Source organism: Rhinopithecus bieti, unplaced genomic scaffold, assembly GCF_001698545.2.
Source record: "Rhinopithecus bieti isolate Rb0 unplaced genomic scaffold, ASM169854v2 scaffold_16773, whole genome shotgun sequence".
NCBI classification, from domain to species: Eukaryota; Metazoa; Chordata; class Mammalia; order Primates; family Cercopithecidae; genus Rhinopithecus; species Rhinopithecus bieti.
In genome coordinates, this window is record NW_016808848.1 from 1,626,810 (window position 1) to 1,649,620 (window position 22,811).

At 37.3% G+C, this 22,811-nt stretch overlaps 1 protein-coding gene across 1 annotated transcript in view; it reads right to left on the reverse strand.

The window, feature by feature from the left end:
- Window positions 1-1,735: 1,735 nt before the first annotated feature.
- Window positions 1,736-22,811, reverse strand: part of TDRD7 (tudor domain containing 7) — an 86,981-nt gene continuing 65,905 nt past the window's right edge. The window contains exons 13-17 of the mRNA XM_017887599.1: window positions 20,798-20,932; window positions 18,444-18,554; window positions 13,351-13,853; window positions 9,341-9,501; window positions 1,736-2,197 (exon numbers count right to left, since the gene is read on the reverse strand). Coding sequence (XP_017743088.1) covers window positions 1,977-2,197; window positions 9,341-9,501; window positions 13,351-13,853; window positions 18,444-18,554; window positions 20,798-20,932 — 1,131 coding nt within the window. The 3' untranslated portion in view covers window positions 1,736-1,976. The remainder of the gene's footprint in view (window positions 2,198-9,340; window positions 9,502-13,350; window positions 13,854-18,443; window positions 18,555-20,797; window positions 20,933-22,811) is intronic.

Genomic DNA, 22,811 nt, shown 5'->3' on the forward strand with positions numbered 1-22,811 from the left:
CATAAATGATTAATCACTGGCATTCAGTATTCCTGAATTTTCAATCACTTGTTGTAAATACTGAGTTTTAAAAGCTAGAGATAATTCTGACATGTTTAAAATGAAAACTTCAAACATCTGGTCTCTACCTTCCTCTTTCTGTTCTCATTTTTTTCTAGATTTTTTCTCAAATAAAAACAAACAAGTAACTTCGAGAATTTTTATTTCCAGCCAGGTTTTTGCCCCTGAAGTTTATTCNGTTTATTTCACTTAAACATGTCTGTGTTGGGATATTTTTATTTCATCATAAATGATTAATCACTGGCATTCAGTATTCCTGAATTTTCAATCACTTGTTGTAAATACTGAGTTTTAAAAAGCTAGAGATAATTCTGACATGTTTAAAATGAAAAACTTCAAACATCTGGTCTCTACCTTCCTCTTTCTGTTCTCATTTTTTTCTAGATTTTTTCTCAAATAAAACAAACAAGTAACTTCGAGAATTTTTATTTCCAGCCAGGTTTTTGCCCCTGAAGTTTATTCCACATTTCCAAGATTCTGCATATCTTCACATGGAAGTCTATTAGCTCAAATTCAGTGTGTTCAAAATCAAATTTTTAAGCTTCCCACTCCCCCACTCCATCTGAGTAAGGTCCTAGGCTCTCATACCTTAAGACTTGGCTTCACTCTTCCCAATCTGTATCTAAGCTGTGTAATAATTATAAGGAAACCTTTACAAGGTCATCAACACTTTTTCTTCAACACCATTGCTCCACTCTTAGTCCAGGGCCTCCCCACCTCATCTCTGGACCACTGCTAAAGCCTATAATCTGCCTACCAATCTATCTGTCCATCAATTAGCAAGCACAAAAGGAGTGCCTGATGTGTGTAAGATGCCATTCTGATGGCTGTGGATGCTCAGACGGTGATATGCTGGAGAGCCTGTCATATGGGGTCTCAAGAGCTGCTTAGGTGAGTCTCTTCCCAACTCCACATTCAGTCATGTCATATTATTAGCTGAAAATCAACAATGGTGGGACTATTTACGATATGAGAATTTTCAGACACTACAAATCAAGGCTCAGCTCCCCACCCAACAGAACCAGTTGTCAAACATTTACCAGTATATCACCGGAGATGACTAAGACCCGTCCCTCTTTCAGGGGGGCCATGATCTAGCTGGGATAATCGGTGCACAGACTAGTCATATACTATAAAGCACAGTGACATATGGGCACCAAGAAAGGCATGATCAAAGTACAATGGAGTAGAAAGGGGCACCAGAGAAAGCTTCATGGTTGGCCCAGGAGGTCAGGCAGGACACTGACAAGCAAAAATGATGGGAGGAGAATGAGATGCAGGTTGACAGAATGGAATGAGCAGGGGTTCAGTGACCAAATAAAGGTACAGTGTGGCAGGGAGTAGTAGATAAGGAGGTTGGGTAGGACTGTGGAAAGCCTGGGTCCTAGCCGGACTCTGTGGGCAATGAGAAGAGAAGCCACTCAGGATTCAGGTTGAGGGTCACGCTGGTTTGCCTGGGCTGCTCCTCTAGAAATGCTGATGTGTGAAGACTCAGGATAAGTCCTCACATGCTTTGAGGATCACTTACTTTGAGATACACTACTACATCAGGGTAGAGTTCAGTCATAATAGGCTCAGCTTAACTGGAGAAGAACCCAGCTCTGCAAGGAAGACAACATGAAATGGAAGCTTTCATCTTAAGATCATTAAGCCTAGAAATTACAAGGTAGTCAGCTTTTATATTGATAAACATTTTTATTCTAATATTATAGTAATAATTCAAGTACAATTTTCTTCGAAAAGTCAACTCTGTTAAAACAAAACTTGTTAAATATCTTTCATCAAACATAAGCATATTCTTTTCAATCCCCCACAGCAGTCAGAGCCATGTAGCAGAGATAAGATTTTTTTAAAGCCTACTACATTTTGTTATTGCTAAAAAATCTGAATTAGTTGTCAAGGTTTCAGAGCAGTCATTAATTAACTTTTGAAAGCTCTATCAGATACTCTGACATAAAATCATGAATCCAGATATCGGTGTCTGGCAACGATGTGTCCACTAAATAGACCACTACTTTCCGGTCCCAAGGGTTAGCATTTTCAATGACTGTCTGCACCAGTGCCACCAGAGGTTTCTTCTCCACATGATTTCGAAACACCATTGAAGCCTCCTCAGACCACTGGTTGCACTTCACTCCTAGGAGGAAGACAGGAAGAGGGGGCAGTGAGGAGTCAAAGGAGCTTTTCTTTGATCCATTATGATGGAAAATTGTTTAGTCAATCCAAAGTAGCTTAAGCATCCCAGGTTAGACTTGCCTCAACTGAAAAACGGTTACTAAACAATCTTAAACCACTCCAGCTTATAGTTTTTCTACTCTGAATGGAGTCACTCTGGAAACCTTTAACTGAAAAACAAGTTTCACTTGAGACTTAACATTGTATTATAAAATGAGGTAATAATGACTACTGCACATCCCCCATACATAAAGTATATGCATATTTAAACTAATAACAGTCAGAATAAAATGTATCATATTAAATGACATTTCTCTCATTAAAATTTTTTTTCTGATGGACCAAATATCGTAAAAAAGAAAAAAGAATTATTGTATGATTCATTTACAGTATAGTTATTTAAAATTATACACAGCATCGTGGGAAAAGCACTGAACTGAAAGTCAAGAGACTGAGTTACTATTCCCAGCTCTTCCTCTATCGGGTGGTGTGGTCTTGGGCAAATCAGCTGATCTCTCAGGCCTCACCTACGATAAAAGAACCTGGTTGGATCAGATCATGAGAAATCAAGTTAGAGAATTCTAAATTAGATTTTAAAACAAAGTTGGGACAAGAAAGTATATATTGGCCAGGCACAGTGGCTCACACCTGTAATCCCAGCACTTTGGGAAGCCAAGGCGGGTAGATATCTTGAGCTCAGGAGTTCAAGATCAGCCTGGGCAACATAGCCCCAGTCCTGTCTCTACAAAAAATACAAAAGTTAGCAGGGTGTGATGGCCTGTGCCTATAGTCCCAGCCACTCAGGAGGCTAAGGGAGGAGGATCATTTGAGCCTGGGAGGTCAGGGCTGCAGTGAGCCATGATTGTGTCACTGCACTCCAGACTGGGTGACAAAGTGAGACTCTGTCTCAAAAAAAAAAAGTATATATATTTCAAGAAATACAATTAAAATTAAGTCCACATATACTGGATTACATAAACTGTAAATTATGCCCCAAAGTAATGAAGGTATGGAAGTTTCAGACATAATTTTTTAAGACTTGCTATCTATATAGCAAATGGGCTAAATTCTTTGATTATTAATCTCTCACAAGAGAAGCCTAGAAATTTCATTTTATCTGCAGCAGCCCTGACAATCTTTGAGCCATGTTATATAAAAGAAAAAAGTAACCCATTGGCAAGGTAAAAGATGATTCCACAGTATGGCTCCCTTTCTTTTAGGATTCAGCAAATTTTATGCACAGCCATGGTGCACTGATGCAAAGAATGCCCGTGTCAAGGCCAGATGCAATGAAGCAACAGCTCACTGGGAACCCTGAGAGGGTGGGCATCCAGTGATCCCATTTGTGAGCGGGTAAGGGGTAATCCCAAGGTCCCTGGAGAATCCTTAAAGCATTCCAATTTAAACACTCAGGGCATTCCCATGGGTTCCACTTAAGAGTCCACAGAACTCCTTTGCATCTAGAGATATTCCTAAATATGTCAAAGGGCTTGGCTAGGTGTGAACCAAGTCTACCAAAGTGATGACTCCAATGGCCATGTCACGACCGGTGACTTCCATGAAACTTCTAGTCTACGTCACTTCTCTCTAGTGGATGCCTATGTTGGCCCAAGAGAGACGTACTCTTCACCACGCATAGTTTAATAGTTCCGGTACATATGATTTCAATTAATTATAAAATGGAGGTCCTCCCTTCAAAATGGATAATGTTATGCCCAGGAAGACTTTGTGACTTAGGAGCAAGTCACTAGGAAGAAAGAAGGCTTGGCAGGGGTTAGCCTAGAAAAGGAACTGAGTACACGGATGGGACCCAACAGCAACGCTGTTTCAGATGTAAGTAGACAAAGAAACTTTCATGCATTTGGACTATGTGTTTTAGTTCACAAGGCAATTTCATATTCACTTTTTCATCTGATCCACGTATTAGTTCAGTCACACAGGCAGGATAAGGATTTACTGGTAATTTTATAAATAATCATGGGGTAGGTTTAGAAGTTAAATGACTTGAATCTCGGCCTTTTGACTTCAAAAATCACACTTTTCATGGAGAAGGAAGTATACAGTGAAGAAAGGCACACACTGAAAGGGCAGAGTGCTGAGTTTAAAGCTGTGGGATCTTGGACAAGATATTTAACTTCACTAAGCTGCTGTTCCCTGATGTGTATGATAGTTACAGTAATAGTACCTAAGCCTCCCAGCATGGGGAGAGTTCAATGAAATAAAGCAGTTGGTAGAACTCCTGCCTACCCATCTGGCACGTAAAAGCTTAGAAGTTGCTACTGCCTCTTTACAAGAAACAAAAAGTTGAACAAACAGAATATCAACAACTATTGCTAGGTCCATCAGAGAAGGAAGGTCACAAGGCAATTCACTGTCCTCAAAACCAGAGAGACAGGAAGATACTGAGCGTCAAAGCATACTACAGCAGAAACCAACGAGCAGAGGCCTGGAAACCGGAGGCGGGAACCCTAAACTGTAATTGACAAATTGCTGGGGGTACATGTAAATAAGTCTGAGAGTTAAAAACTCCAGGGGAACCCAGTTATAGGGCCCTGACTCCCACACTTTTGAGAGTTTTACCTCCAGAAGCACTACCTGGTACTCACAGTGAATATCAGGGAAAAATCACCTCATGCTTCCAGTTGGCGGAGGAGAAAAGGAACATTTTTAAATACACCAGAGCTTTCTGTTTTCTTAACAAGCCCTGTCCTCAGAAGAAACTATTTTACCAGAGCCTGACCTGCCAGGGTTTTATAAAGCTTAACTTTCCTGGGGGAAGGGAAATACCCAACTCCACTCCCCTCTAGCTATCCTGCTCCACCTAAGCTGGGGGGAAAAACCCTAAGGAGTACTGGTGAAGTTCCCAGTCCAGGGGCACAGGGTCAACAAAAGACTGAGACCTAATCATAGGACGACAGAACATCCCTCACACCCTAGACACACATTGCTGCTGCTACATTACAAAAGTCTTATTTACCCAGATTTCCTTTTACCCAATGTATCATGTCCACCTTTCAACAAAGAACTACAAGTGATATGGAAGGGAAAAAACACAGTTTGAAGAGACTGAGCAAGCATCAGAATCAGAGTCAGATATGGCAGGAATGCTAGAAATAATCAGACCAGGAATTTAAAACAACTACGATTAATATGTACCAGTGTTAATGGAAAAGCAGACAAAATTTAAGAACAGATGGAAAAGGGAAGCAGAAAGATAGAAATTCTAAGAAACAGTAAAAAAGAAATGTGGGCTGGGTGCAGTGGCTCACACCTGTAATCCTAGCACGTTGGGAGGCTAAGGCAGGAGGATCACCAAAGCTGGAGGATCACCAAAGCTGGCGGATCACGAGGTCAGGAGTTCTAGAACAGTCTGGCCAACATGGTGAAAAGCCTGTCTCTACTAAAAATACAAAAATTAGCCGGGTGTGGTGGTGCGCGCAGATAGTCCCAGCTGCTCAGGAGGCTGAGGCAGAAGAATTGCTTGAACTTGGGAGGAGGAGGTTGCAGTGAGCCAAGATCGTGCCACTGCACTCCAGTGTGGGTGACAGAGTGAGACTCTGTCTCAAAAAAAAAAAAAAAAAAAAAAGAAATGCTAGAGGTCAGAAACACTATAAAAGAAAATAAGAATGTCTTGGGCTTCTTAACAGATTGGACTTGGCTGAGGGAAGATCTCTGAGTTCAAGGATATGACAACAGAAACTTTCAAAACTGAAAAGCAAAGAGAAAAAAGACTGAAAAAAACAGAACAAAAATCTAAGATCTATCAAAGGTGTAACAAATGCATAATGAGAAGGAGGGAAAGGAACAGAAACATTTGAAACAATAATGACTGAGAATTTCTCCAAATTAACGTCACACACTAAATCATAGATCCAGGAAGCTCAGAGAACACCAAGCAAGATAAATGCCCCCAACCAAAATATATCTAGGCATATCACATTCAAACTTTAGAAAATCAAAGATAAACAAAAATCTTGAAAGAGGACAGAAGTAAAAAACCACCTTATCCATAGAAGAACAAAGATTCTTATCTTTGTTCTGACTTCTCAGAGAAGCATCTGACTTCTCAGAAATCACACAGCAAGAAGAGACTAGAGTGTTGAAAGGAAAAAACTGACCAGCTAGAGTTCTGTACCTTATGAAATTATCCTTCAAAAGTAAAGGAGAAATACAGACTCTCAGACAAACAAAAATTGGGAGAATTTGTTGCCAGCAGACCTGCCTTGGAAGAAATATTAAAGAAGTTCTTCAGCAAAGGAAAATAATATAGGTCAGAAATTCAGATCGACACAAAGAAAATCAGAGAATGAATAAGTGAAGGTAAAGTAAAACTTTTAAATTTCTTTTTCTTAATTCACCTACTAGATAGGGTTTATTCAAAATAATAGCAAAAATGTATTTGGTTCTGTATGTGTGTGTGTGTGTGTGTGTGTGTGCATGTGTGTGCGTATGTGCTTATATGTAAGTGAAGTAAACGACTGCAATGATACAGGAGCCTGGAGGAAGGAATTAAGATTATTTTGTTATTATACAGTACTTGCACTGTCTATGAAACAGTGTAATGTCACATGAAAGTGGACTTGGATTAGTTCTAACTGTATATAGCAAACTCTAGGGCACCCACTAAGAAAAGGAAAAAATTGAGGTATAATTGATATCCTAATAAAGGAGAGAAAGTGGCATTACTTAAAATTCTCAATTAAAATCACAAAAGCAGAAAAGTGTAGAAGACAAAAATAAGCAAAGAACAAGGAAAACAAATAGAAAACAGCAACAAATATGGTAGATGTTAATCCTACTATAATAATAATCACTTTAAATGTCAATAGTTTAAATACACCAATTAAAAGACAGAGACTGTCAGAGTAAATAAAAAAATAAGAACCAACTACATATTATCTACAAGAAGACTACTTTAACTACAAAGACACATATAGAGTAAAAGTAAAGGGATGGAGAAAGATATACCATGTTAACACTAATTGAAAGAAAGCAGGAGTAGGTATATTCCTTTCAGGCAGAGCACACTTCAGCGCAAGAAAAGTTATCAGGGCTAAAGAGGGGCATTACATAACAGTAGAAGGGTCAATTCTCCAAGAAGACATACCAATCCTTAATGTACATGCACCTAACAACAAAGCATCAAAATACATGTGGTAAAAACAGATAGATCTGCAAGGAGAAATGAAAGCATCTACTCTCATAGGTAGAGATTTTAAAACCCCTTTATCAGAAATGGACATATCCAGAAGACATAAATGTAAGTAAGGACATAGTTGAACTCAACAGCATCATAAGTCAACCGGATGTAATTAACATCCGTAGACTACTTCATCCCAAAACAGCAGATTATACATTCTTCTCAAGCTCACATGGAACATTCACCAAGACAAACCACATTTTGGGAAATAAAACACACATTAACAATTTAAAAATAATACAATGTTTTCTCTTAGACCACAATGGAATTAAATTAGAAATCAGTAACAGAAAGATAGCTGGAAAATCCCCAAATACTTAGAGATTAAGCACAATTCTAAATAACACATGGGTCAAAGGATACATTTCAAGAGAAATTAAAAAGTATTTTGAGCTAAATGAAAATACAGCACATCAAAATTTGTGGGATGCAGTCAAAGCTGTACTTAGAGGGAAATTTGTAGCACCAAATGCATATATTAAACAGGAAGAAAGCTCTAAAGTGACTGGTAGGTTGCTTAGCACACCATAAGCACCAACAACTCTTAGCCACAATGCTGGTGATGGGGATGATGGTGCCATGCACTCATTCTTCACAGAGAAGCCTTCTCTGGGGAGTGTAACTGTCATGTTTAACAAAACGTGTTGTTAGGAAAACCTGAACATTAGAAAGTGAAAATGAAAAAAAAAAAACACATTAAATCTGAAGAAGGTTTGAGTCTAAAGCAGACTAACTGGTGGTCATGCTACATGAAAGTGTTATTTTTTCTTTATATCCAATTACCATGGGCATTTCCCTTGAATTCTAGTAGGAAGACACAGAGAAGCTGGCAAATATTTCAAAATAAGGCAATATATAGCCTTCCAATAAAAGCTGGTCAATAAGTAAAAGAAGAACCTATATACACAATTTCTTTCATTGCTGACATCACATCACTTCTGTCACTGTGTTCCACAGATGGGGCAAGGTGCTGAGGAATGTGAGCAGCAGCAAAGGTATCAGGGAGGCACCCCTCAGCAATCTGGGCCTCAAAACCCTCTGCTAATGCTACAGGCCTCTGGGCTGAGCTTCATCCAGCTGCTCATGCTACATAATGGTAGGGTGCTCACAGGGGAGCCATCAACAGTTGCACTGCTTTCCCAAAAGGTAAAAGGGAAGTCTCATTAGACCACATTACAAAGAGGTGTCATTGTATGCCTGTTAAATTGGTTACTCACATTTTAATGATAATCAAGAGACTGATGTGAATGTGGTGAAATTGCTCACTTGTATGCTGTTAGTTGTGCTGCAAACTGGAAACTCACTTGGTCATGAAAATGGTCATATATTCCATGACTCACGAATGTTTTAAGATTGCATAATACTCTATCATGTATTATAATTTATGCAATAATAATAAAGTATGATCCTCCCATTGGTTATTATAATAGGTTGTTTCCATTGTTTTTTGGTTCATTTTAGCTAGTATAAAGATGCAGGGTTTTCTTGATATTACAATAAAATGTTCATCAATAGGGAAGTATTGATTAAATAGAATTTTTGCATCCATTAAAGTAGGAAAACCAAAAAACCACCCAGAAAGTCATTAGAAAACAATACTAGATGAAGAAAAGCAGAATGCAGTGTTATACCTGTACTAAGATTACAGCTTTAGAAATATACTCATGCTTGAAACCAGAGACAGAAGGAGTAGGGAAAAGAGAAACAGCAGATATAATGATAGAGCACGACTGTAAGAGATCATTAAAATTATCTCCATTATGGTTGCAATATTATTAGTACAAAAACACAAAAACCCAACATATCTAAACTCAAGAGGCCAATGATTCCGTACATGCTAAGTACCCAGGACAAAATGACAATATTGTATTGTTGTAGCATGAGTTCAGATTCCACAGAAATTACCTGCAAGTTGAGCTGTGACTGCTTGGAAGGGCAGCTTTCGGAACATGTCCACTAGGGGCTGTACTTTTCTTACGTTGACTAATTCGTGTTTGCCATAATCCAGCTCATACACAGACACCAGTCCATTGGTCAGGATTCCTTTTAAAAGCACCCTGTGCCACCTAGATGTACATTAGATTAAAAAGGAAGAGAAAACACATAAACTCAATACCTGCTTTAAGGGCAAGAAATATTTTATAAAAGAAAATTAATGCAAATTATATTTATCAAAATTTAAAACTATATTGTCAAAAAAGTTTTAAAAGCATTTCCTGCTCCTTTTTCCAAAGCTTACTATTCTCTGCTTTGCCACTGTCTTATTTGATAGCATTTGCTCATTCAAGAGACTTTTACGGGCCTCACGGAGTTAGTGAAGGAAACAGACACATAAACTGCCAACCATCACTAAGTAGAATGAAACTAATGCCACGGAGGGTGACCAGGACAAAGCCAGACAGCGTCCACTGAAGGAGGGTGGACAGAAGGTGGCCACATGTTTGGATATGGTACATGCTTGGAAGATGGAAAGAGAGAGGCAAGCAGGACCAGCTGGGGATGAAGAAACGCTTGAGAAGAAAAGCACAGAGGACTGGAGAGGGCATGGTGTTTTGGAGCAGAGCAAACCTTCCAGTATAGTTAGAGAGTGGAATGCATGGAAGAATGGAAGAGAATTCAGACTAGGAAGGCAGGCTGGGGACAAATCAAGTAAGTTTTGGACAAAAGAAGTTTGCAATTTTAATTATGACAAGTAAGGACATTAAAAAAAGAACTAAACACAGGATTCAACCCACCACCTAAAATAAAGAACCTGGAAAAGGTAGGAGGGAAGTGGAGTATGGCTTCAGATCTGGAGCTCAAGGCACCAGAAGGAAATCCACAGGAATCTACTTAACCCTGCTGAAACTACATCAACATCATTAAAATGAGAAAACCCTAGACTTCAAGGTTAATATATGAAAGATCATTTTAAAGTCCTATAGTCTCAAATACATGATTAAAAAGTATTACTACATGAAGGAAAGGAAGATTGTTCACAACAGCTAAAAGAAAGTGTCTATGGAGGTGGTCTCTGCTGCTAAATGGCGTAAATTGGCCTTTAGTTGAGGTGGCATGGTCAGTCATTCTCTGGAACAGGTTTACTAACCATAAGCCTTCAGAAGCCCACCAGAACAGCAAGCCCTGTACCACAACACACTTCTGGACTGGGGTTGGCTGGAATGGACTTTTTCTCCAGCGCGTAAACCCCTAGTATAGGAAACCCATGCAGCTGCTATAGGATGAACTACAGAGAAACCCCAAAACAAAAAGGTCAGCTTTCAACACTGTGACTGGGGGCTTCTGAGGGAACTCCAGAAATTTTCAGACAGGCTCAAAGTGCAGCAAGCAATACTCCATGAGTCCCAGCGACAATTGGGACACAGAAAGGATACATAATATGTACATGAGTTTTGGGGGCCAAACAGACCTGAATTAGAGTCCCATCTGGGCCATTTTCTAGTTGTGTTACCTTGGCTCTTTATTTAAGCTCTGGGCCTCGATCATCTCATGTTTAATATTTAATGTAAATTCACTTACAGAAATAATATATGGAAAGTGCCTGGGACATTACTTGGCTAATAATAGGCACTCGGCAAATGGTAGTTATCATCATTATTATTAAAATGAAGACAAGCTACTATAAATAAGAACTTGAGATCAAACTGAAGAGAAATTTTCACATGTGGAAACACTTTTGGTATAGGTTGCTAATTTGTGTAAGCACAAAAGGGGGTAAAAGCACTTAGTTTCCACCAATAGCATCATCTTAATATTGTACAGGGCAAATTGGTGGTGGTCTGTGTTTTTAGTCTACAAATAAGTGGTATAGAGCAGTGAAGAGAGAGTCACCAGAAGACTGATGTGTTGTATTTCTATTTAGTTTTCAACTTTCAAAACTAACAGCTTAAGTGAAGACTTCAGTTTTGACTAGTTTACTAAATTTCAGTACCGGCATCACCTGAAATTTGTTAAAAAGAGATTCTGGAGCTCCATCTGCAGAGATTCTGATTCAGAATGCCTGGGGTAAGGAAGAATAATCTGCATTTTTAATAGGTTTTCCAAGTTGTTCTTATGCTGAGATAGATTTGGAAACCACTGTAATAAAAATATGTATCTAAAATTCCTAAGTCTTAACTTACCATAGTTGGGAACAAGGTTTAGTAAATAGTCCTGAGTCTTAAGAAAAACAGAAGCTCTAAACATTTTATACTGACTCAGTTCATGAAGTTTTTAAAAAATCAGATTATCTGTTTTTATATACAAAACATCCCTGGATTATCTGGGGCAAATTAACTAAAGTCCAAGCGTCCTGGGGCAGAATGGTTCAAAGACATGGAGGGCAGAGTGGGGATTGTGAGGGCCCATACTGTAGGTCTCCAGTTGATGTGTTCTCCTTCCTACCCAACCCCTTTCCTCCAAGGAGGATCTCCTTACCTGTAATCATCATTAATCTGCACCCCCAGAAAATGATGAACATTAGTTTGGTTTTTAACTGTCATTATCTTACAACGAGTTCTGATTGAGGCAAACCTATACAAACTGAATTAAACCTATTTATGTTTGTGGTCATAAATAACACAACAGTAGAAATGGCTTTTGAAAGAAGAAAAGCTTATGACATACAAGTGGTATGTTTTTCAAAATGAGAGCTATTATACTCTTCACTTTGAGAGTTAAAAATTAGTTTTCATCTTCCATGAAAATGACAAAACTTTATACACGCCTATGTTTGCTATCTTAAAGAATTAAAACATTTCATATAAAAAAAAGCAGTTTGACCTTTTAAACTGAGTTTTGGGGTGGGTGTGTGTGTGTTGGGGAGGGGTGACTGTTCTTTGTGTTCAGCATCAACAAATAAGCTTGTTCATTTCTCCTAAGCAAGCTGGCAAAGGAACAGGATGGGCATTGTGCCATTTCCCAGGGCTTCATGGCCTGAGTGGAGAGTGGAGAGTGGAGAATGGGGTGTCTGGGCTTCACTTGGAGGAAACCAGCACATCCTGCAGGGCTTTGGGGAGCAGGGGTGTGGACCCAAATGTGAAAATATTAGAAAAAAGACTGAAGTGCTAAAGAAATGTAAGAGAAAATATGTTCTCAAAACCTCAAGGTCAAAGAGTAGTGAAATAAGCATTGTTGCTCCTTATGAAAGATGGCACAGATGCCAGGATACAGCTGACAACATAAATCAAGAGTCTTGCCATCTTCCAACAAGTGATTTTTCTTCTAGGAATCTATCCCATAAATAAATAATCAGAAATGCAAATATTTATATTCACTATTATTTATAATAGTGAAAAATATAAGGAAAAAACCTTACATAACAAAATAGAATGGTAAGTAAATTATGATTTCATTGGGAGAAAGGAATTCCGCATATCATGATTAAAATAGCCATTATAAAGTTTCCTGAAGAAATTTTATCACATGGAAAAATGTTTACAACATAATGTCAGGTGAAAAAAGCAGGTACAAAATTATATATACTAATAATATACCAACTATATAAATATGCACATATAAAATTAGAGGAAATACATAAGTAGTTTAACAAGTGTTATGTGTGGGTGGTTGATTTTAATTTCTTATGCTTTTTTATATTTTAAAATTTTCCACAATATTTTCATTTTAAAATAAAAGTCATTAAATGAAAAAAACCTATTTTCTGAATAAAAATATTTTTCTAATAGAAAAACAGAAAAAACATTTAAACATTCATTTTAGATATATAATTAGGTTTTAACAGTAATATGGCCAATAGATTTTTTGATAAATGACATCATTTTAAATACTAGAAAATCGCGAAAATTACTGGGTTTGTTTCACATTCAAAATTCCCATTAGTACAGTTCAAAGTCCCCCTGCCTAGATTAAGACTCTGGCATCATTTTACACATTTTTCTTAGGAGTAGAATAAAATGCTTTGTCCAAGAACCTACTTATTTTCCACTTTTGCAGCATACACTTGGTCTTTCTCCACTGCTATGTGGCGCTCTTCAGACACACTGTAATATAGAATCATCTCTTCCATCAGAACTTCCAACTTATGTATCTCCTGCCAAGGCTGGATGACAAAATAGCCTGGGTGACAGGCTACAGGCACGTACACATCCATGTGTTCCCCTGGCTTTGATAAGTGGACAGGAGGTGGCAATTCCTCCGTGGAGAAAGAGCTCGTGTGGTCCACCATGGACTTTTTGATGACATCTTTTAGGTTCTTTCTGAAATTCTCTCCAGTGTTGCCCGACACGGGCATGTTGCCATTTTTGCTGTCGGGAGAGCCAGCTCCACTGGATACGGCACTCAAAAACACATCCTTCTGATGCTTCCACAAGTCTGCATTTGTAATCTGGCGATTAATACTGCGATGAGGATCAGGGAAGTTCTTAGGGGTAAATAAATAAACATGTGCGATCCCTCTGGTTTCATCTACTTTTGTAACCTTTGGAAAACACAAAAAACAACATAAGAAATACAAGTTCACATTAAATTTTGAGAGGCAGTTATAGTAACCGTAATCATTAAAACACAGTATTTTGCCAAAAACTTTGCTAAAATCCATTTTATTTAAGGAAAGATAAATGATCACAGCTTGGCAATGAATGGGCTCTGAAGTCAAAATAGTCTAGGAAACAGTGCAGCCTTATGGAAATAAAAGATTTACTAATCTTTAAAAAGTCTGAGAAAACTTTATAACCTGCTACAGGTCATTATCATTGAGAGGAAGGGATTCTACATATCATGATTAAAATAGTTTAATGACATTTCAAAACACTTAAAGTATAAATTATAAGTATGACGAACCCCCACGTACTCATCACCCAGCATCAATAATAAAAAACAATCACAATGATGGCAAAATGATTCATAAGTGTTCTGCTTAAGGCTGGTGTGTCCTCAAGACTGGGAAGGGAAGGAAAAAGCTCTGACATCCACCACATCTGTAAGCACCCCTCTATCAAATTCCTTGTCTGGTCCTAGTATATGTTCTTACACCCTTCCCCATCTCCATTACATGGGAGGAGACGGACCTGGGGAGAAAAAGAGGAAGCAAGTTCCACAGAACGGGTCAAAATCAGTTTTACACTTTTTGTCCGGGAGACCTTCTGACTACCTAACCAACTTTGCTCTTTCGGCCAGAGGTGTGTTTGTATGGAAATACCATATATTAATAATTAGGATTGTACTGCTGTATGTCGCAAGGAGCTAGGTGACTGTTGGTTATTCTCATCAGCAACTCTGGTTTATCTTAGTAATGATAAAAATAAGATACTTCCAGCCACATCTATCTTTTACCAAATAGGGCTAGAAATGAAAGGCAGGTACACAGGCCTGAAGAGTGGGAGATAACAAGGCAATCCATCTACAGTAATTTACTTAAAATGTTTTTTCTTTTTTCCAACAAGATGCCTCTATTACATTCATCCTCTGAAGTACTAATCAAATACTGACTGCGAATTCATTTTGATATTTATAATACAGAAGTACAGTTTTAAAAAGTAACAAAAAGTATTTTTATTGAGTAACCATCCAATATTCTGGCTTTAGGAGCTTAAAGAGTAGCTGAGAAAACAGTGTTATCATGTCACAATTGAAGAATATGAAATAGTATATAATTAAGCATGTAATTGTACACTATAAACCCCAGAGGAATACAAAGACAGAACAATCAGTGCTAGCTAGAATAATTTAGAGGTCTTCATGAAGATATTTTTCAAGGACATTTCATTTTAAATGTTTATATAAAACAGTCATACAATCTTCATTAGTTAACAGGGAAAAATTATCTTCTTAAATTTGTATTCTTGGATATAGGAGCAATGTTTTTGATTTAAAGATGCAAAAGTACAGAAAAAAAAACAAGAGCTAGTGAAATAAGTACAGCAGATTAAATAAACTTTAGGAAAAAGAGGCTAAAAACCACAACTATAAACAAATGATTTGTTTATAATCTATGCTACTTTATGAATAAAAAAGAAATAGAGGACTTATTTAAATGATCTTTAGAAACATTCATCAAGAGATCTGTGGTCCCTCTGTTGGGGACTTAATTCCTTACCATGAAGCAAAATAGAAATGAAGAACCATCTCTTCTACATTAATAATGGGAAAAACTATAAGAAGAGTTTAAAAATAATACTGGAGACATAGGATGACTTCTTAAATAAAAAAGAATTAAACCATAAAATATCTTACAGCTACACTTGTAGCCAATTTCCTGAATATAAAAAATGTGTTGGATGTGGAAGCATCCATTTTACAGTGAGATAAAATTCCTTCACAAAATCTAAATGAGCCCTGACAGCTGCCGGCTCCCTTTCTAAATGTATCAGGCCCAATAACATAACTAACCTTAATGCTANCTATTTTCTGAATAAAATATTTTCTAATAGAAAACAGAAAAAACATTTAAACATTCATTTTAGATATATAATTAGGTTTTAACAGTAATATGGCCAATAGATTTTTTGATAAATGACATCATTTTAAATACTAGAAAATCGCGAAAATTACTGGGTTTGTTTCACATTCAAAATTCCCATTAGTACAGTTCAAAGTCCCCTGCCTAGATTAAGACTCTGGCATCATTTTACACATTTTCTTAGGAGTAGAATAAAATGCTTTGTCCAAGAACCTACTTATTTTCCACTTTTGCAGCATACACTTGGTCTTTCTCCACTGCTATGTGGCGCTCTTCAGACACACTGTAATATAGAATCATCTCTTCCATCAGAACTTCCAACTTATGTATCTCCTGCCAAGGCTGGATGACAAAATAGCCTGGGTGACAGGCTACAGGCACGTACACATCCATGTGTTCCCCTGGCTTTGATAAGTGGACAGGAGGTGGCAATTCCTCCGTGGAGAAAGAGCTCGTGTGGTCCACCATGGACTTTTGATGACATCTTTTAGGTTCTTTCTGAAATTCTCTCCAGTGTTGCCCGACACGGGCATGTTGCCATTTTGCTGTCGGGAGAGCCAGCTCCACTGGATACGGCACTCAAAACACATCCTTCTGATGCTTCCACAAGTCTGCATTTGTAATCTGGCGATTAATACTGCGATGAGGATCAGGGAAGTTCTTAGGGGTAAATAAATAAACATGTGCGATCCCTCTGGTTTCATCTACTTTTGTAACCTTTGGAAAACACAAAAAACAACATAAGAAATACAAGTTCACATTAAATTTTGAGAGGCAGTTATAGTAACCGTAATCATTAAAACACAGTATTTTGCCAAAACTTTGCTAAAATCCATTTTATTTAAGGAAAGATAAATGATCACAGCTTGGCAATGAATGGGCTCTGAAGTCAAAATAGTCTAGGAAACAGTGCAGCCTTATGGAAATAAAAGATTTACTAATCTTTAAAAGTCTGAGAAAACTTTATAACCTGCTACAGGTCATTATCATTGAGAGGAAGGGATTCTACATATCATGATTAAAATAGTTTAATGACATTTCAAAACACTTAAAGTATAAATTATAAGTATGACGAACCCCACGTACTCATCACCCAGCATCAATAATAAAAAACAATCACAATGATGGCAAAATGATTCATAAGTGTTCTGCTTAAGGCTGGTGTGTCCTCAAGACTGGGAAGGGAAGGAAAAGCTCTGACATCCACCACATCTGTAAGCACCCCTCTATCAAATTCCTTGTCTGGTCCTAGTATATGTTCTTACACCCTTCCCCATCTCCATTACATGGGAGGAGACGGACCTGGGGAGAAAAGAGGAAGCAAGTTCCACAGAACGGGTCAAAATCAGTTTTACACTTTTGTCCGGGAGACCTTCTGACTACCTAACCAACTTTGCTCTTTCGGCCAGAGGTGTGTTTGTATGGAAATACCATATATTAATAATTAGGATTGTACTGCTGTATGTCGCAAGGAGCTAGGTGACTGTTGGTTATTCTCATCAGCAACTCTGGTTTATCTTAGTAATGATAAAATAAGATACTTCCAGCCACATCTATCTTTTACCAAATAGGGCTAGAAATGAAAGGCAGGTACACAGGCCTGAAGAGTGGGAGATAACAAGGCAATCCATCTACAGTAATTTACTTAAAATGTTTTTTCTTTTTTCCAACAAGATGCCTCTATTACATTCATCCTCTGAAGTACTAATCAAATACTGACTGCGAATTCATTTTGATATTTATAATACAGAAGTACAGTTTTAAAAGTAACAAAAGTATTTTATTGAGTAACCATCCAATATTCTGGCTTTAGGAGCTTAAAGAGTAGCTGAGAAAACAGTGTTATCATGTCACAATTGAAGAATATGAAATAGTATATAATTAAGCATGTAATTGTACACTATAAACCCCAGAGGAATACAAAGACAGAACAATCAGTGCTAGCTAGAATAATTTAGAGGTCTTCATGAAGATATTTTCAAGGACATTTCATTTTAAATGTTTATATAAAACAGTCATACAATCTTCATTAGTTAACAGGGAAAATTATCTTCTTAAATTTGTATTCTTGGATATAGGAGCAATGTTTTGATTTAAAGATGCAAAAGTACAGAAAAAAAAACAAGAGCTAGTGAAATAAGTACAGCAGATTAAATAAACTTTAGGAAAAGAGGCTAAAACCACAACTATAAACAAATGATTTGTTTATAATCTATGCTACTTTATGAATAAAAAAGAAATAGAGGACTTATTTAAATGATCTTTAGAAACATTCATCAAGAGATCTGTGGTCCCTCTGTTGGGGACTTAATTCCTTACCATGAAGCAAAATAGAAATGAAGAACCATCTCTTCTACATTAATAATGGGAAAACTATAAGAAGAGTTTAAAATAATACTGGAGACATAGGATGACTTCTTAAATAAAAAAGAATTAAACCATAAAATATCTTACAGCTACACTTGTAGCCAATTTCCTGAATATAAAAAATGTGTTGGATGTGGAAGCATCCATTTTACAGTGAGATAAAATTCCTTCACAAAATCTAAATGAGCCCTGACAGCTGCCGGCTCCCTTTCTAAATGTATCAGGCCCAATAACATAACTAACCTTAATGCTACAGTCCGAGCAATTCAAAACAGAATCTCTTAACCAAAGCACTGCATCTGGTGTCCACATGCCAATAGATTGTGGAAGATCTGCTAAACAGCACTTAATGGCCTGAAAAGAAAATATGACGGAAAAGTAAATACACCATGTTAAAATATCTAGTTATGAGTAATGTTAGTATTATTTTCCTACAAATCAAATGTTACCAAGATAGACAGCAAGCAACAACAGCTAATAATAATTACAGTTCCTGGTTTGAGCATCTGCTATGTTCCCAACCCTATTTATGTAACTACTATTGTCTTTACTCCTTTATGAGCCAGGGCTTACCCCCAGCACTCCATATACTTCCTACCATACAATACTTCTGCATGACAGGTGTTGCAGCCCCATTTCACAGACGGGGAAATGGACTCAGAAAGACTGCATAAGATACCAAAGTTGCAAAGACAGGGTTGGAACTTTTATCAAGGTCTACCCTCTACCTCAACTTAAAAAAAAAAAAACAAAAAAAAACTGCCATTTGGAGGAAATCTGACTCCTGCTGCTTCATTCAGCACTTCCTGAGTACCTCGTGGATACCAGGCACATTTGTTTGCCCTTTGAAGGAAGCTGTAATGAGAATTAAGGAGGGTGAGAAAAACTGAAATCCACAGGTCTCTAAAAGCCTCATTTTCCCCAGTGTTTTTTAGCTCCTACTGTCATTATACAAGCATCTGTAGAATGGCTACAGCAGAGGCTAAAAAGTGAACTCAGGGATTTCCTTCAGCTTCAAGCAAACCCTTGAATCAATGGAAGCAATTTTGTGAAGGGGATGAAACTCAGTTCCAGGATTCCTTTTCCTCTCTGAGCCCTTCCTGTCTTCCTGCTTTCCTCCCTCAGGAGCTCTAAGTCTGTCGCTCTGCTGGCTGGATGTGGTACCTTTCTTGTTGGAGAGGGGGTCACTCAGAGCAGAGACAGCACACTTGAATATCTGCAGGGGCTGGGCAGGCAACGAGGGAGTGAGGCAGGCCCAATGGGGCCAGCAGAGGAGAAGGCCCCAAGCTCCTTAGGAGCACTGCCCCACAAGAACAGTGCTCAGCAGAGTCCGATTTTCCAATTTGTCAAGAGAGAAGCTAGAAGCAGGATTTTTTGTGTGAAATTTTCTAATTTTAAAATGCTGGCAACCAATTCACATTTTTAAAATCCTGTAAGAGCCAAGAGCCAAAACTCCGTATTTAAGGGTTGGCTTTGGCTGACAGTCCATTGGTCTGGTACTCTGATTTAGACTCTTGGAGAGATGCTGTGAGCCAGAGGCTTGGGCTAGCTGGTTTTTAAGGTTCTCCCAACCAATAGTCTTCATATTTCTCAAATAATAAACCTAGATAAGGTTATGAAAAAAAACTTTAGTAATTGCTAATGCCATAGCATACAGGTGGTACTGTTGCGGACTTTCAGACAGTCGCAGTGATGGGACAGATTCCCAACTGCCCTCCACCCCAGGGGATCTTTTCCAGGTAAGGCTGGCCCTGCCTGGCTGTTCCAACAAGAGGTATTATTAAGTCAGAGTAGCACTTAAAGGTCTATCAATTTCCAGAACTATGGCTGAGCAATGGACAGTAAAAATGATTTTGAAAAAAGCTTCTCTGTAATAGTCACGGCTAGAAAAAGCAATGGTGATGGGAGGGAGAGACATATCAAAAGCCATGCTAATTATGGACAATGTTTTATTCACTGAGTTTGATGGCAGAAGATGTCTTCTTGAAAATATTAGTAAATAGGCATCTTGAAGTTGTAGAATACTGAATAGTTTTATTTTTTAAAAGATATTAATTTGTGCACAAAACCCTCTACTTCTCTTAAAGGTAGTGAGTAGTTCTAAAAAATTCAAAATATTCAAAATCCTTATCATCTGAACGTTCACGAATAAAGAAAGGATTGACTGAAGTTAATCTTTTAATTAAAATGTATGGTGGGGAAGTCACTGAGAAAATGATTATGTCTAACCAGATTTCCACAGAAAATGGTTACCTAAACTAAAACTCTAAAATAAACATTTATACACAATATTCTGGAACTGTATATAAGTCAGTACTGGCATCTAATTATCAAAATGGAACCTGTAACTGGACAACACAGCTTAATGACTAGATGTTCTTGAAAACAAACATTTCTCAAACAACAGTCTGTAAATATGACTGGTCTTGTCTAAGTCAGCCACGTTTTACTTCTGAAAACTAGTAGACAACTACATTTGGACAATTTCCAATTTTCTTAAAAATTAATGAGATCAAAACTGAGAAGGCATCTTACAATAAGATTATGAACACATCCAAATCTGTTCCAGCAAATCTCCCAGGCTGGTAACATAGTACCTGAGGTGGTATTGCAATCATTTCTTGTAGGAACCGAGGTGGAATTTCCCTGAGCTCTGACACTTTCACAGATGTCACAGTGCCAGAGTCCAGGAACTGAACATCAAGAGCTCGGCTGCTGTGAACGTTTGTGATCTGAAATGAGATAAGTGTTGGCTAATTTATTAGCATATTCAAAAGACAAAAATGCTTCTGTGCAATTATATTTTGTACAATCCTGAATTGCATATTAAAAGCAATAGACTAACAATGTTAAAATTTTCCCTTAATTTAAAATGTATTTACTTATTATTATTATATTATTATTATTATTATTTTGGGATGGAGTTTTGTTCTGTCGTCCAGGCTGGAGTGCAGTGCTGCAATCTCGGCTCATTGCAACCTCTGACTCCTGGGTTCAAGGGATTCTCCTGCCTCCGCCTCCTGAGTAGCTGGGATTACAGGTGCCCACCACCACACCCAGCTAATTTTTTTGTATTTTTTAGTAAAGATGCAGTTTCACCATGTTGGCCAGGCTGGTCTCAAACTCCTGACCTCAAAAGGTCCACCCACCTTGGCCTCCCAAAGTGCTGGGATTACAGGTGTGAGCCACTGCACCCAGCCTACTAAATACTGTTTTAGAGTAGAATTGCTTTCAACACCTAGTTAATCAGTAATAATCAGCAAACTGATAACAAACTGTAAAATAAGTATAGTAATATTTATTATTTCTCCAATTCTAGGACATGATTTATTATAAAATGATTTGATACATTATTATATACTGCTGATTAAAAGATACAGTCTGTTCTCCAAAATATTACAATATAAAGGAAAAACTATTGTTTTGGGGTCAAAACAATAATTACCTTTGCAATTATTTGTATAACTATCAAGAATAAATACATGATTAAACATAGGATCTGCTTTTCACTAATTATTTTTCCTTCCCTGACTTTCCATACATCACTAAGAGAACGAGTACTCAAACCTTTTGTCTACCTTGAAGGTAGACAATATACAATTTGATAGTAACAAAAATAATACTAGATATTTATCTAAAGTATTTGGACATACACCAAGAAGGCTTCTTTTTACCAAAAATGCATAACCAAAATTTAAACATGAAGATACTCAAATTGTGAGATACTTTACAACATAATGCTATTCTTCAAGAAGTCAGGAACAGCAAAAAAAGGCTGGAGTATACTAGCCAGACTGGAGTATACTAAGAAGGCATGACAACTAAAGACAATGTGGGATCCAGATTGGATGCTGGAGCAGAAAAAGGACTTTGTGGGACAATTTGGGAAATGTATGTTCTATGGATTAACTAATGGTTTTGTATTAATGTCAATTTCCTGGCTTTGAAAATTGTGCAATGGTTATATAGATGTTAACATTTGCAGAAGGTAAAAAGCCAATGAGACCTCTTTGTGCTATTTTTGCAACTTGTAAAAAAGGAAAATTATTTCAAAATAAAAGTTTAAAAGTTGGTATGCATACACTTATATATTTTAAACTAAATTACACAGAACTTTAAGATCTGAAGAATGCCATGATCTTTTCAACGAGTCATGTTTCTGAAGCTTATCCCTAGGCACATATCCCTTGGTCATATGACCCGAGATTTCAGTCTTCTGACATACATTCACATTAATAGCAATAATTACTTCAAAACTGCTACTCTCATTAAAGTAGACATGACCAAGTTTTATTTAAATAATGAAAAAAATCAATTAAGTTATCAATATGTTGCTGCGTAGCATTTAAAAAATTCAATAAAGCAATGATTCTTACCTTTTGGGGGTTGATTTGAGAATCTTATAAAATTATGCATACTTTTCCCCCAAAATATATAATACAAGCACACAAACAATTTGCATACAATTCCAGGAGGGTTGAGGGACCCCCTGAAAGTTGAGGTCCTTGCATCTAGGTTAAGAACCTCTGTATCAAAGGAAAAAAAGAAAAAAAAAAATCAAGCCAATGTTTTTTCTTATTTTTTAGTTTTTTTTTTTTTTTTTTTTTTTTT